The sequence below is a fragment of the Empidonax traillii genome, unplaced genomic scaffold, assembly GCF_003031625.1.
Source record: "Empidonax traillii isolate 1590-97213 ecotype Southwest subspecies unplaced genomic scaffold, ASM303162v1 scaffold701:size746704, whole genome shotgun sequence".
NCBI classification, from domain to species: domain Eukaryota; kingdom Metazoa; phylum Chordata; class Aves; order Passeriformes; family Tyrannidae; genus Empidonax; species Empidonax traillii.
The window spans coordinates 413,706-429,772 of record NW_020955894.1 but is presented as its reverse complement, the minus strand read 5'-3'; the positions used below and the strand labels follow the sequence as shown (position 1 = coordinate 429,772).

The 16,067-nt window shown below is 42.8% G+C and overlaps 1 protein-coding gene across 4 annotated transcripts in view; it reads left to right on the top strand.

Annotated features, from left to right (window-relative positions):
• Positions 1–16,067, top strand: part of SYT16 (synaptotagmin 16) — a 108,884-nt gene that overhangs the window by 61,205 nt on the left and 31,612 nt on the right. The window contains exons 2-3 of one of the 4 annotated variants that reach the window (XM_027900050.1): positions 6,230–6,271; positions 6,523–7,059. The exons of 1 other annotated variant lie outside the window; for it this stretch is intronic. In XM_027900050.1, the coding sequence (XP_027755851.1) occupies positions 6,594–7,059 (466 nt within the window). In that variant the 5' untranslated portion in view covers positions 6,230–6,271; positions 6,523–6,593. Of the gene's footprint in view, positions 1–6,229; positions 6,272–6,522; positions 7,150–16,067 lie in introns of all 4 variants that reach the window. 2 more of the 4 variants (XM_027900048.1, XM_027900049.1) reach the window with 2 other exon arrangements.

Sequence of the window (16,067 nt, the reverse complement as noted above, 5' to 3'; positions counted from 1 at the left end):
AAGGATGGAGTGTGTGCGTGGGGGGGAAGGAGTAACAGTAACTGGGTGGCTCCTCAAAATGTTTCTAAAATATCTTCATTGTGTTAAACAGCTAGACATGCTCTCCCACTGCTTATTTCCATGCAAGTAATTGCTCTGATTGACCCTGACTTGTTCACTTGCTGCAGACTGGGTAGTGTGATTTCAGGCGGGGAGGAGACTCAGTCCACGGGGTCTGCCCTATGGAACAGCTTGACAGCCACAGGTGGGTGGGTTCGAGTGGTGGTGTAAATTGGTGTTTCTCTAGCCTTTTGAACTTGTGATTTCCTTTTGGTTCTTCTGTCTTCATGCAAACCGATGAATGACAGAAGCCCAATTACAGAACGTGCTGCAATTTTCTGACTGCAGGTTTCCTCTTTCATTCCCCTAATCCAGTAATTACAGATGTTTCTCACTCCTTTACCCTGAAGGAGCAGAGTTGCCTCTGCTAACGCCACTTTTCTAACACACCAATGGTTTGTGAATTTCTTTATGCCCTTTTTGCAACCCTCAGTTGGAGAAGTATAAATAATGTTATTCGTTGCTGCTTTTTGTACTACTGCTTGGCCCAGAGCTGTTAGTTTTTTGTGCCTATGGTGACAACTGGCTCTTTAAACACAAAGGACTTCATTTTGATTTGAAGGATGTTCAGTGGAGTCACTCTGGACTTAACACCAGTGAAAAGTCAGAATCTGGCTCTTCCATATATCCAGGCCAAATATTATGATCAAGGAACATGTTTCCATTTTCTATGTCCTGAAAATTTGATCAAGTTTTGTATTAATATTTTGGTGGCAACAGTATCTATCTGTGCATTGTCAGATCCTCTGTTTTTTGGGCGCATTGGACTTACATGAAATGAACACAAGTTCGGGAGGTCTTACAGACTGGGCAAAACCAAAGGCGTGAAGTGGTCAGCATAGGAAATCACCATCAGCTCCTCAGCCCCACCGCTGATGGAATTTCTGACCAAAATATTTGGATGCTGGTCTTCCAGGAACACTTTTTTTTCCCTTGAATTTATCATTGTATACTCTGTATGGTAGAGAGACCTGGATTTTTTTGAAAAAGCCTCCACAGTTTTGAATGTTTAATGTCACATTTGCATAATTCCTTTTTTCTTCTGTCCCTTTCCTCTTCTCCCCGTCCCACTGAAACTGTGAGGATCAGTAATTGTTGCCATTATTATTGACAAAAGAAGAGCATGAACAAAGGAATGGGAAGAAAGGAGGAGACACCGTGGAGCTAAATACCCTGATCAAAACCACTTCTGTCATTTGGGTATCAATTTGTACAGCTAATTTGGCACAGCATCACTAGAGAACTGCCTGCAAAGACATGAGATGATTTGGGAGTGAGAAATAGGTCTGCAGGCTTCCTCTGCGTAGGCTGAACCCTGTGCAGTCGGGTACATTGCTGTCTGTCTGATCCCATCTTTGTTTCCACTTCACCCTTTTGGGGCTTGCAGGACCAAAATATTGCAGCAGTGGGTTTATTGCCGTGTTGATTTGTAACCCCTGTATGTTTCCAATGAGGTGTTTCTAATTTATTGGCATAAACCATTAGGTTTTCCTTGAACGCCCTGGAGTTTCTGATTCACTAGCTGAAAACTATTATTACAGAGCACATAATCACTTGGAAAGTGCCTCTGTCTTATCTTTTTGTGTGTGTGTGTGTTAAATTTGGCTACATAAATAGCATTTGTATAGCACATAGGCCAAAAAGGTATCAAGATGTTCTGTATTTCAGTTTTGTTTTTACCTTAGAGAATCTTGGCCAGTAGTGACGCTCACAGTTAATGTGACCCCTGGCTCTGTCTGTGAACTTGCCTCATAACGCTTCTGCAAGAGGCTCCAATCAACTGAACAGCTTCAAGTGCACAGGCTGGGATTGGCACTGTGACACTTTTGACTGGAAATACATTTTCATCACAGCAATGTTTGGTTATCCTTCATGTGAGGGTGGAAGGGCTTTGCTAGCATCTTGTTAGATGTAATTCTGGCAACCACAAGAGGAGCAAAGAGTCCAGATTGTTCCCAGAACTAGGACAGAGGATTTCTTGGCCCAGTGTTGCTACTGCCTGACTTCTTCTGAGTATGTTTCTAATCTCCCCTCTGCTATTTTAAATGTGTTCTAATTAGGTTCTAGTCCAAAAGGAGGATCAGGCTCATTAATAGTTTTCAGTAGCTCAAAAAGAGCTATTAAATAATCTTAGCCCTCCAAGCCTTCCTTACTTCCTCCTTTCATGAACAGCAAAATGGCTTTACCTTTTGCACAGACCCTTGATGTTCTAGGTATCAGCTTAGATTCACACCTTGGTTTAGGTTTTTGCCCCTAAGATTGGAGCTGGGCTTCACAGTGGGCCTGTCACACTGCTGTTCCTTGATGTCCACGCAAATAAACCTTCTGTCCATGGATCTGACCTGTGGCAGGCCAGGTGGGCATGATGCTTTTTGTATGAGATCAGGAAATAGATGTGCAAATCATTATCAATGTCCTTATTAAAAGTTCTAAGAGGTGGGGAAGTAAGGAATCTTTCCTCCAGGAACGTAGACACATGTAGTGTGGCTGTTGAAAGCAGAGACTCGACACAGTGCTGGGAATTTCAGTTGTGACCAAGTGGATTCAACAACTTGCCCAAACTGTTAAAAAAAAGCTTCTTGGTACAGTTTTCTTGGTAGTGGTAAAAGAAGTGCATTGTTCTAAAAGAGTGGTGTGACAAAGATGTCTCCTGATCACTGGAAGCTGGGAGCTGGTTTCATCTTTCTTTGTCTCTACAGGGGACAGTGCATTCTGAGGCAGAGAGGTGTCTTCCTCATCTGGTATTTCAGAAATAATAGAACCCACTTAAAAACTGTTCAGTTATTATATTTTCGGACACTATTTTCTAGAAGTGCTCCATAAGACTCCCTGCAAGGGAGGAGCTTGGTAGAAAACTTTTTCAGGGGCCACACAAAAAGTGACTGAAGCAAAGGAAGTTTGTGCCTATGCTCTGCAACAGCTTGAATAAGGGAAATTATAAGAAATGCACATCTGATGGCACCTTTTTTAGGAACCTACATATCAAGAAACCTGAAAGACATTTTGATAATATTACAAACCTCTGCATTGTGGTAGTGTTTGAAATTCTCTCATAGTCGTCTTTTTTTAGCCATACAGTAATTGCACCTCTCAATGGGAATGCTACTCAGGAATAATGATCCTATCAAGACAAGGGAATATAGATTATAGTAAAGGTTATGATGGTTTCTGTGAGAAGCTTAGCATTGATCCTTTTAACTATCTGATTTTCCAGGAGAGGAAAAAAAAGCATAACAACTTTGAGTTAGGCATGTGATTTGGTGTGAAAATTCTTATGATTACTTTCAGAAGATGGAACTTGAAGTGAATTTGCTAAACTTTTTTCTCTCTCTCTTTTTTTTTTTTCTGAATACTTTTGAAACAAAATGGATTTTTATGTCCCACACATTTTATGTTTTTCTCAGTTATTTTACTTTTTTTTCCCTTCTAATGCAAGTCAAAACTGTTAGAGAATTCAAAAGCAAAAATCCGTTATGTTGAAAAGGCCATGTTGTGAAATATATCATAAACACCCTGTTAGAGCAGCATCTCCTAATTAAGGGAGAGAGCTCCTGGGAAACAGCGAGCCTGTGACACAGCTCAGCCCCCTTTGATCCACTGTTGAGTTTGTAAAATTGTTGCCTGCCTAAACTTGTCTGCAGCTTGTTACACATTTTATCCATCTGCTGCAAGAACAAAAATAAATGATTTATAATTCAGTTGAACTCCAGTTGTTCCGTGTATCACTGACTGTGGAGTCTTCAGTAAGGGGGAAAAGAGAGGAGGAAAAGCCAAGCAAAGGCTAAACAGAGCCAGGCACCCTGGAAAAGGCATTGCTTTTGCCTGTAGGGATTGTATAGGTACTGCAAAGCAAATTGCACGGGTGAGCTGCAGGTGTTACTGCAAAATGGTTAGGAATTTTTGGGTGAGATGTAGTTCAGTGTCTATCTATTGTCTATAAACTGAAACCAAAGCACTTGTAGTGTTTCTCTGGTTTTAATCCAGACAAATTTCCAGGTCTCGGGTGGAATTGTGGATGTGACTATTTCAGTGTGTTTGCGTTGTGTTTTCCCCCAACCTGCTTACAGCAAGGCGATCCAGGCAACCACTTGGAGCATGAAAGTTCAAGTTTTATCTGCCACTTTGGATGACTGGGTGACCACATCCAAGCCCTGCAAGTGGCTGTTAATCACTGCATTAATTCCCTTACTAAAGTAAAATCTTGCCTTGAAAACTTCCCCCATCTTTGTGGTTGTGATATGAACCTGCCTGTGTTGGAGTCTCTTGTGCAGGACCACAGTGTTTGCCTGAGCATGGTGCAGTCAGCCACAGCATCCAGGAGAAGTGGGGTGGCTCTGCTGGACCAATTAAGTGTTAGCTCTGAAATCTAATAACAAGAGGAACCAGTTATTCCCTATGCAAATATCACAAGGCTGTGTTCTGTTGATTTTTAGAACAAATCAGCACTTCATTTTAGCACCCATATGTTTTATCTGCATTGGTTAGCTATCACTCCTGGATACCTGCATCCCTCTGAGGGCTACTGCTGTCATGAATCTTGCTGCTGAGGTGGAGGCTGATTTCATCAGAAATCAGAGATTGATTTGCTGTTGCCTGTAAATAAATGATAAGTTAAAGATTTATCTAATAGCCAGTACTTACCCACCTGAGTTTATCTCCTTCCATGCCTGGGAGAGCCCCACTGTTACAAGTAGTTACAAGAAGTCTCCTTCAGTGGCTTCTCTGGTGCTGTGATTTACCAGTAGCAAATCTGCATTATGCTGAAAATGTGTTGTTGGGAGCATGTCATCTATTTAGGTCTACGAAAAAATAAGCTGCACAAAGCAGAGAGGCTTTGCCAAGGGCAGGGTTGGAAAGAGGAGAGTCAATGAAGGGAACAGCTCACCTGGGAGGTTGGGCCATGACACCGTCTGTTCCTTGCCAAAGATTTAATGTATGGCAGGGAGCTGTACCCGGGTCCTGGCGGCTGAGCCAGAGGCCGGCGGCTGACAGACGGATCCTGGAACAGTCTGTGCCCTGAGCACAGAGAGTTTGCAACAGCCACCAGCTTTTAAAATGGCTTTGGTAACCTACATTCATTCACTGCCCTTGCAAGGACTGTAATTCTTAGCACACACTGAAGCTGCTAATAAACCTGTTGGAAGCGTCTGCAGCATAAGACAACATCACTGAACAAAATTATTTGGCACAGGTGTTTTAAAGGGTTAAGTCCTCTTAAGTCACTGATCTCATCGTAAAAGAGCTGCTCACCAAGCAAGGTGGGTTCTCCTTAGTCCTTGCTCCATTTCAAAATCCTAAATACTGGAATTCCCACTCCATTTCTCTGGTGAGCATTTCACAAGTAATACACGTGGCTGCTGAGCTTATTTTCTTGCAGCTTACATTGTATTTACCCTTTTATAATTTGATTGCTTTTAGACCTATCAATTCAGCAAGACACTAGTGTCAGTTTTTGAAGCTTCTTTTTGCTTCTTTTTGGTTGTCTCTTAGTCTAAAATCTGCAACTGTTTAATTCTTTCTTCCTAAACCCATCATCCTATTTGTAGGTTTCTCCTTCTTCACAGAGTTCCTAAAAGAATATCTGTCTTGTGATAATGTGGGAAGATGTATATCGGGCAAAAAGGCATGCTAACTTTCTGCAAGTTATGTTTTTATTTAGAGTTCAGATGAATTTTGAGAAAACATCATATTGACATGACACCAGCGCTTTTGTTAACTTGCTTCTGTTCCCAGTCATTTCATACCTATAATATTCCACCTCCTCTGTTTGTTTTTTTTTTTTTTGTTTGTTGTTTTTGTTGTTGTTGTTTGTTTGATTTTTTTTTTTTTTTTCATTTCTGTGAAGGGTAAAACAACTCTGTGTTGTGTCACTCTGTGGGCAGAGGGAGCTTTTTCACAGCCTTTCTGGAGCAATGCATTTGAGATAGTTGTCTGTCATGGGCTGGTGCTGTGTCCCTTAGGCCTGTCACTTTATTCAGTAAAAACATAATTCTCCCCAGATTTTCCTCCCTTCAGCTTTCTCACCTGGACATGTTGATACTAAGGATGTGGTAGAAGCTGGGGCCAGGAGACTATTTGAGATTTTTGATTGCAGGTTGTTTTGTACTTTTTTTTTTCCTTTTTTTACCAGGTCTCTTGACAGCTGTAACCAGAATGCGTGCACTTCGAAAAGGTACTTGTGTTCCAATGTTCCATGTTTTTATTTTTATATAAGCTTTAGCAATTGAATAAAAGCCTTCCAGATCTCAGCAGGAATATGTGTAATTTGTCCATCATTTCTGGATTTCTAGTGGTGTTCTCAATGGGGAGAAGTGCTTTTTCCATTTCTCCCTCTCGGTTCTAGACATCTTACGTAGATAGTGTGTCGACAGGTGTTGATGGACAAGCAATTTACAGTAATCTCTTATGGTGCTTATTCTGTAGCTCCCTGAATTATAAGTGACATGCTGGCAAAGCTGAACAACTGATCACCAGATACTGGCATAGTATTAAACATGGCTTCTGAGGCTGCTCAGAATTTCCTTCAGCCACTGTCTTCTTGGATGTCTCAAATATATGAAGCTCTCCAACAAGCAGGAGACTCTATATCTGCTTCACTGCTGAATTTGAGTGGAGTGGGTCGTAAGTCAGAAGAAGAGAGGAACCAGGACTTGGAGAATAATGGAGGAGTTTATGAGGATTATTCTGAGGAATCAGATGATGAACAAGACCTGGACCTCTGGGATGAAGAATATTTATATCCTAGAGAAGATGATTACACTGGGGGTCCCAATCTTGCTTCACAAAACCTCCCTCATGGCTCTGACTTGGGTCCACAGAGGCAAAAACGAGTTAAAAATACCGGCACCTTGCCAGAGCAGTGTGTTGAGAACACCAGGTCTTTGACAGCCAATGGATCCTACTGGACAAGTGAAGATCTCCAGCCACTTGATCGGCTTCCTCCCATCGCTGAGGAAGAAGGTGAGCCCTCTATGAGGATGGGAGGTCATGAGCACAACTTCAGCTTGGGTGGCTCCCTAAAAAGTAATAATGACAAGGCAAGTTTTGCAGGTAAGCAGCCAGCATGCACCCTGACAGTATTATCCAGGCCTTTCTTTTCCTGGTGTTGATTTGATTTAGTTGCTAATCTGCTCATTATGTTCTGTGTTGTCTTTGTCTCCCACAGCTAAAATACAACTCCCCAAATCCCAAAGAAAAATCTTAACCTTTCCAATTCTTCTTTCATTCGTGAGACTAATTTCATTGAAGTAAGTGGAAATCTCCAGGGAGAAAGGCTGCATATTAGAAGGCAATCAGGCCCTGTCGCTGCAGCAAGGAGTGTTTTGCTCCCCCTCCCTGTTTAGCTTCTTGTAGAAGGACCCTTCAAAGGGAATGTTTAGCCTTAAGCCTTTGCTTTGAGAACCATCTGCCTTTGCGTCATTGCTATTAAAGATATATATAATCTCAAACCTTGTTTCTTTGTGCCAGCAATCTCAAGATGTTACTGTGCCATGTGCTGTGAAATGCTGTACTAAAAAACCAGACATATCTCATGATTTTATGGATGAAAGGCTCCCAAATCGCTTTCCTCCCCTCCCACCACCCCCACAGGCTTTTCAAATAAGACTGAAGAGGACAGCAGGCAGGAGATTATGGAAAGGAGAACTGAGTTTGATATTTTCAGTTTAAAATAGGCCTAACTATGACTTCTGATCATTAAGTGACAGGAACAGCTTTTCAGACGATGGCGTTCAGGGCTGGGTTTCAGCCGTGTGACTTGTACTCCCTCTCTATCACAATTAGTGATGCTGAAAGTTTCCAGAGTCCCAGAGGTCTAGTGGAGATTTATGTCCTGACTACACACAGGAAAGCTGCAGTCCTACTGGCATCATCCTTGGGTCTTGCTGGGATGAAGTTGCTCTTTGAAAACATCCTAGGATTTGGGATAAGGGAGGAAAGGGGACGGGGGGGACTGGATCTGCAATATGGAGCTGATGAAGAACTTGACTCACTGAGAATTTTCAGAATTTGGCTTTAAATATCTAATTTTTTTTTTTTTTAGGTGGGCAGTAGATGCTCTTGAAAATATGTGTTTTATTATGACCAAGAGCTTTTCATCACTCTTGGCTTCTAGGAAAGTCTTACATATTTAGCCTTTTCCATGCAGGCGGTGGAAGATCAGCCTGTTTGTTTTCGAATTTAATAGGAATATTGGACTGAGAGGGTATAAACCTTGATGGTGTTCTTTAATGAACGTTAAAATTAGCTCTTTTCTTTATTACTATTTCTCACAATGTTATGGCCATGGAGTAAATAATTAAAGAGAGGTTTTGGTTTTGTTGTTCTGTCTCCCAAACTGGGACTGCTTGTTTAATATTCCAAATGAACCATTGCCAGTTCTCAGGTTAAGCACCTCAGAGCTGTGTCTCTTGGAGCCCAACCCCTACCTTCTGGTATCCTTATACATCGCCTGTCTGGTATCCTGCCCAGGGATTTGTTCATAGGCACCGAGTCAGTGCTGCTGCAGGGCTGGATTTACTGTGTGTGCTTGGATTATGTGCCTTGTGTGTGCACAGAAGTCATGGAGCAGGGCAAATAGGGTCCTTTCAGGCAATGCTGGGGCCATGGATCCTCTTGACAAGTGCTATCCTGGGCATACCTTCCTCCTGCAGAGCCTGTACACCCCCAAGAGGGGCTGTTAGAGCAATTCACAGCAAATCCTGGGGCTCAGCCAGGTGCCAAATGCATCATTCCAATGGGAGCCTCCACATCTTTGTCCTCTCTCTGGACTACAGCCTTGCTGACAGTGGATGGAGGAAAGGAGGTGAGCTCTTAGGGAAATGGGAGCCAGGAATGGGCTGCTGTCACTGTCAGAGCTGCTTGTCACCTGCAGGCCTGTCTGCAGGGACTTCTGAGAAGGAGGGTCCTTAGGAGTGTGTGATGGACTAGATGAAGTTTCCTGATGAGAGATTCAGTGTGACAGATGCCAGAGTAACCCATCACTGCAGCTAAAGGGGATGGTCACCCTGGACCTCTCTCCCAGCTGAGAGCAGCTACTGGTCAAGTTGCTGTTGGAATCCCTCTAAATACTTATCGTCTTTCCTTCTCAGTAAGCTCTCTGGGGCCATTGTGGACTGGAAGGCTGGCCTTACAGAGCTCCCCAGCACCTACCTTGCTGCTTCCTAGAGCTCTCTGCTTCCACACGGAGCACTTTAGGGAGCATTGCATAGCTTTTCACACCAGAAGGAACGTCACTCCAAATGCTCTCAAATAGGCTTTAATCTTTTAATCTCTGCAGTGCACTCCACAAAGGGCCATCCAATGGTTTCAGGACTTCATAGTCATAAAGTTGGCTGTTTGAGGGTTAGAGGGCTGGGAACTGATGCTTTTTTTTTTTTTTTTTTTTTTTTTTTTTTTTTTTGTCAGAACTAAGTTGTATAATGGGAGAGAAAGTGCTGAACTGTGATTTGAAAATGTCTTCCACAAACTCTTTGATGTGAAAGAACTCGTTTTGCTCTTCTAAGTGAACTTTCACTTCCAAAACACACATGCTCTTTGTATTTTATTTTTCAACTCTTTATTTCCTCCTTTTCCTTTAGATTCATTCTGTAATATCAAGAGTGTGAACTCTTCTGATGGTAACCTAGACATGCAGAGAGACTGTAATACCCTGGCAACTTAAAATTTCAGTCATGGATTAAAATGATCAAGAGAAGATATTTGAGGTATCCTTATTTCTGTTAGCTTTGTTACCTAACCCTGACTGACAATGTAAGCAAGTATATGGACTTGCTGACATTCAGCAAAGCCATTTAGTAGCATCAGAATGAGCTTTGAAGATTTTTCCTTTCATTTGGTTGTTTCACTCCCCCCATTTCTGCAAAATACATGTTTCTTGTTTATCCTTATATTCTTTTCAGAACATTGCATCTTGACTTTATTTCACTTAATGTACCACATTTCTCTCCACAATAGAATATTTTAAAGCTAAATTGGCACAAAACAGTAGCAATGCTGAATGCTTTTTGTTGCCATGGAAATATTTCTGGGCACTTACTGAAGACCTGGTTGCCAATAGTAATGTAACAGAGAAAATAGATATGCTTCATTTAGCAGCCACTGGTGATTAAAGAGCCACAGAAACTTGTTACAAGGTCATTCCAATATATAGTTTATTGGGTTTAGGGGAAAAAAAACCCACAGCCCTAGATGAGAATCATTTTCTCTTAAAAGAGATGCAAAACAAAATCCAATAGATGTTCCCTTCCCTTAAACTGACAGCATGCTTCTGAGATGAAATAAAATAATGCTGTAGCTAAAAACCATCATTACCCCTTCTCCTTTTTACCAAATATGTTTTTGATCACATTTTTGCCTCCTAGGAAATGTTTCCTAACTCCCAGAGTAGATTTTCTTAGGCTCTAAAGCAGCATGCACATTGTTGAAATCCATTTTTAGTCTTAGGGATTTAATAAAGTGTTTGAGCAATGAAATTTTTGGGTTCTTGAGTAAAACTTCTGTCAGACACTGCGAGGCATGCTAATCACAGGGTGCAGGTTTGGCTGCTGCTGAGCCCTGGTCTGTAATTAAATGATGCTAGTGAAGTTGTAGCAAGGTTTCCAACAGATGCAGGAGAAGTTTTTCACTTTGGGTGCTTTCAGTTCACAGCTTATTAATGAAGGTAATTCAGGAAATATTGCAGTGCAAGGTTTTTGTTTTAAGAAGTTAGTGATGGGAAGGCAGTTCATGCAGATCCCTGCCACCACTCGCTAATGATTTAGTTGTGAATTTTGCAGATGAACTTGCTCTTGCAGACCCTTGTCTGTTGTCTGACCTCAGTGTTTCTGATAGAGAAACTGTCTCACATTTGCAGAGCAGAGAGAGAGCAGCCTTTGCATCCCCCTGTGGCTTAAATCCCACTGCTCAGCTGACTGGGGGTGGCTGGCAAGAGCGCAGCTGCCAAATCCATCATCGCACATTTGGCTTAAAAAAATTGAAAACAAAAAAAAAACAACCAAAAAAACAGCAGGGCAATAAATCACATAAGAAAGTAGTGCACTGCAAGTAGAGAAGCAGACACGGCCAGTCCATCCACTTCCCAGCATGAATCTATAGGGAAAAAAACAGTAATAATGAGAAAGGTGAAGAACAGCACTTACTGTGCCATGAAAGAAACGGCTTTAGCCCACTTCTTCCTCAGGGCCCACGTCCTTTGCAAAGAAAAAGCCAAAGTGACCAACAAGTCAGGAGTTTCAGCAGACACTGCCCCCAAAAGGCATGGGGACAGACATACCAGCAGAGCTGAGTTTTCTGAATCAGAGCTGAACTATTTTTGCATAGCAAGTTCTGTGATGGAAGAGTCTCCCGAGCTGTCTGACACTGTGTTCATAAGCACTGGTGTAATATATAGGTGAGCACGACACTTCAGCTGCAAGAAGTCCTTGGAGATTTTTTCCCCCATCAACTAGGCAATCTCAGTGCTAGCCATAGGTGGCAATTTAGTTGCACTAAAATAATTTCTGTGACCTTGGAATGGTAAGAAGCATGACACCCTAATAGAAATCTTGCCTAGATGGGTGGATAGTGCTCCTTGATGCATGTGCAAGGGCAGGCACACCTCTAAGGCCCTGGGAGTTTTTAAAACTAGAAAGCACTATTGCATTTACTTACCTTGGCCTCCAGCTTCACAGGGGTCATTGATTTTTGCCAGTAATTGCTGTAGTAAAGGAAATTATTCTTTCTGCTGTATATGAACACTCCCGACCTCAGTAAATGACCCTCCATATGGGCAGGAAATTCTAGGCAAGAAGTGAATTTTCATTAGGTCCTATAAACCCATACAGCAAAATATACCCACAACAAAAAGATGCTGATTACGTGATAAATTAAATTTCTGCCTGAACTTGAGACTAAAATAGGTAGATGGCCAGTCTCCATGTAAAGAAGTGAAGTGTTTATGAATTTTATCACCTGTCTGGGTATAGAGCCAGCCAGTGTTCTAGCCAGAATGTAACCCTATAAAAATCAGTGCCTGTACTCCAAGCAGGACACTTAAAGAGGCTACATTGAATCAATATGCCACAAGGGCTGAGTGAAGGAAAGCAAAGGCAGACGGTGGGCAAAAAAAAAAAAAAGTCACAGGAAATACTCCTGGCAGCTCGAGTGGGGTGAAGCACAAACATGACTAGAGACATGCATCTGATCTCTGAAGAATGCAGTACAAGTCTGCAGCTTTATGAAATGAAGTGCAGACGTGAGTTTGCATTGAATGCCTTCTTTCTGGGAAATTCAGAACCACTCAAAGTGTTTGTGCACAGGCTTTTGTCCTTGTGAAGGTGGTACAGTGTTCCTATTTATATTTAAAGTCCTCCTTTGCAATTCTGTCTCTTCAGTGTTTCAAAGTAGAAGGGATCTTCATCCATGACACCAAAAATGAGTGGCGATGAGACCACACAATAGCCCTGAAAGGAGGGTGGGTTGCAGCCCATCAGCTTTACAGCTGGGGAAACAAAGCCAAAGAGTGGTTCAAACCACAAATTTTCAAAGGTGGTACCATTGCCAGCTCTGTCTTGGGCCTGTCAGCTTTGCTGTTCACCCTCAGTCAGGGATTTTGGACACGGTACTTTTGTCAGCCCACAGTAGATCAGTAGGATGGGCTTTCACCAAGTCCCTTGCTTGGCGGGCAGAGCTTCTTCTCGCCTGTCTCCCTAGGGGCATGAGAAGGGATGATCCGTCCAGGAGTACTTGTCATCTCCTCTTGTCATCTAGAAGGTTGCGTAAGCTGTATGGAGAAGGATGTATTTGGGAGGATGAAATGGATTCTGCTGTTCAGAGCAGTTACAGAACAAATTGTGTGTGTGAGCGTGTGTGTTTGTGCATGTATTTTCTGATCCACTCTTGCTAAGTGACATCCTCTTCCCACTCCCCATATGGCAGTTGCGACTCTATCTTCCTCTGGGAAGGTTGTTTAGGACTCAAGAGACTTCATTTACCAATAAACAGCATCTTGGCAGCATCTGGGAAATGCTGCCTCTCTCCTAGAAACCCTACCTCCTCACCTTCCATCTCCTACTACAGACGAGGCAGGTGTGAATGATCTCATTGTGTTGTGGTGGAGGTTACGTGCAGGCATACTAGCAGCATTCTGTGCAGAGCTGGGACATAGTATTTCTGTGTGCTGATACAAACAGTAGTACCAGTTGTCTTTTTTAAAATTTTTTTATTATTTATTTTTTGGTGTGTAGGGGTTTTTTTCTTTGCATTGCAGTTGTTGCTAGTTTGGCCTGCATGTGCTTAGGGAAGCATGGATAATCCATCTCCATTCCTCTCTGACCCCTTTACGTTGCTTAACAGCACAAAAAACACTAATGTAAGCTTAGATGAGACAGGATCACTCTGCCAAGAGGTGAGGTGGTGCTGACCTCCACCTCTTGCCAGATTGGAGTGTGGATATGACTTCCTTGTGCCCAGTTAATTTTCGGCTGTTGTGAGGACCTGGTGGTAGCAGCCACCATTTTGAGTGGCCTCATAGGCTCCTGAAATAGGTTTAGTAACCAAAAGGAAGGACTGCAATAAAAGAAAATAGGGAGATTAAAGTCACGGAGGTAAAACTGTGCAGTTTTTAAGAAAGTGGATGTTCTTGTTGGGCTGTGGGGGCCTTCCAGCTAATGAGGAAGGTGTGGTTGGACTGTACCCCTGCAGATGCTCTTTGTGTCATTCTCATGCAGTTTTCACAGATTTACTTAGGGAGGCTTCATCAGTACTTATTTGTGGACCAATGTGAGTGGCTTTGGTTGAATCTTAGATCATTCCATAGAAAAATCTGTAGAAAATCCCTTTTAATGATCATGAAAATAGGCCTCATGGTATCATTGCCCTATCTGAAAGTTCCCTAATGTCCAGGCGGGTGCTCCCCTGTCTAGAGGGCTCAGTACCCACATGAGATAAAGCATCTCTGGAGAGACTCATTGCACTGTGCCTGAGGATTTGCCCCACCCCAAGCTAAGCACTTGGAGGCATTTTTCTCCTCAGGCTGGGAGAGATTCAAGCTCCTACTGTCTATACAGTAGCAGCATAATCCGTGTGGGAGTATTTTTCGGCAAATAGTATGAGAGGGGTGGTGCTGTTGGCGAGAAAACCCTGAATTTGGATTAATGAGAGCCCTGAGGTTTGCTGAAACTCCGTGTTGCAGGGTCAGTTTTGGGGTCTAGACTTATTGCCATAAATAATGTAGCTATAAAACCCTCGGGCCTGAGTTTTGCAATTGCCAGTAACTGATGTAAAACTGCAGCTGAGATACAGTGTCCTTCCCCTGTCACAAGGTAGTGCTACGTCCCATGCCTGGCCCCATGAACAAGCCACTGTGTGGTGAACTGGACCAGCCTGTTCCTTCAGCCAAGAGTTACCAACTGCTTCCCTATGACTTTTGAATCGGGTGAGTTGGCTCCATGATTGCTAAAACAGAAACAAGGGGAAGAGGGGAAGGGGAGGAGGACAGGGTTGCCCCTTTTGGATGACTGCCTTGGTCCCGAAGGCGTGTGAGTCTTGTTGCACCACATCCTCACCCACTGCTGCTCCCAAAGCCAGTGATTTTCCCAGGAGTGCTGTGGTATCAGAGGTCTTAGAGCAGCAGTAAAGGGGGACTGTGGTGAATCAACCCTCTGGCAGCAAACAAAGTTTTAACTAGAAAAATTAGCGGGAAAATAAGTATCTGCCTTGTTGCAATGCAGTTGTTATCTGTAGCAAATCCAAACAAATATCTTTTTGAGGGAGTTCGTTTCCACCCTGTTAATCAGCCAACAAAGGCCTGTGGGTGTGAAGCTGGTGGTTGGGTGCTATGAATGGTATGTGCATATGCTGAGTCTCACAGGTTGTGAGTGTGGAGTAGTGAAACAGCTTTGCAGAGGAACAAGACTCTGTGACCTGGGTTTCCTAAACATTTCCTTGGCCAGTTTGATTCTTGCTAGATGAAAGGACCTATTGGCAATTCAGAGAAACTTCCATAAATGTAGTGGAGGAAGCTTACAAAGTGACTCCCTTGCATTATAAGAAGCCAAGCAAACAAATAGAGGAGTGGATGGATGGGGAACCTAAAGGGATTCAACCCACTGTGGTACGAAAGCTACCAGGAAAACTGTCAAAAAATAATATTGATAAAACTGAAAGTTGGTGGGGTTTTTTTTGTTGTTGAAAAGAAAGGACAGTGTCTTCTACTTCATCAGCCATTGGCATCCAGCAGTTCGTTTAGCTTCTGACTCCATGAGCATTTGCAGCCCCACACCCCAGAGCACACACAGGTACACCTGTGCCCTGCAGCGTCCCCGGTGTAGACGTGACATCTGCTGACAGAAGGTGTTTTTCTGCCTCTGCAGCTGCATGTTTTCTGCAAACAACCTAACCTGTGCTGTCAAAGAGGCGTAGGCTGACTCATGGATGTAACTGCATCCACACCAGGGGGTTTCCTGGCTTAGCAGTGTCTCCTACAGTGTGTAATCTCTTTTTTCTTCCACTTCTCCACAAAACCTGGGCCTGTGCTAATGGAACCTAGTACCATAAATGAAGCCTGACTCATACTTACTCCGCATGTAAAATGTAAAGTAGGAGATTGGGAATATCAGGGACGATTGTGGCTCAGCCTCTTGGCTGCCATTTCCTGTAGCCGTGGAAGAACCTTGGACAGCACGGTAAGAATCAGTTTGAAGCTGAATCCCATGTGCCTCTTTTTAAAATCCAAATTTGGGAGTAGGAAAAAAAACAAGAGGAAAATATGTCGGTTTTCATGCTGTTTTCTGTGGGCAGTTCTCTATTTCTTTGCACAGCAGTGCACAGAATTGGACTGTGTTGGCTCTGACTGCTGTGTTGTTCCGCTGTAGAGGTGCTTGATGGCCAGAGACAAATAATGTCTTCTGATTCCTCTCTGATCTTTTTGTTGTTTTGCTTTTTTTTTTTTTTTTTTTTTTTTTTTTTTTTTTTTTTTTTTTTTTTTTTTA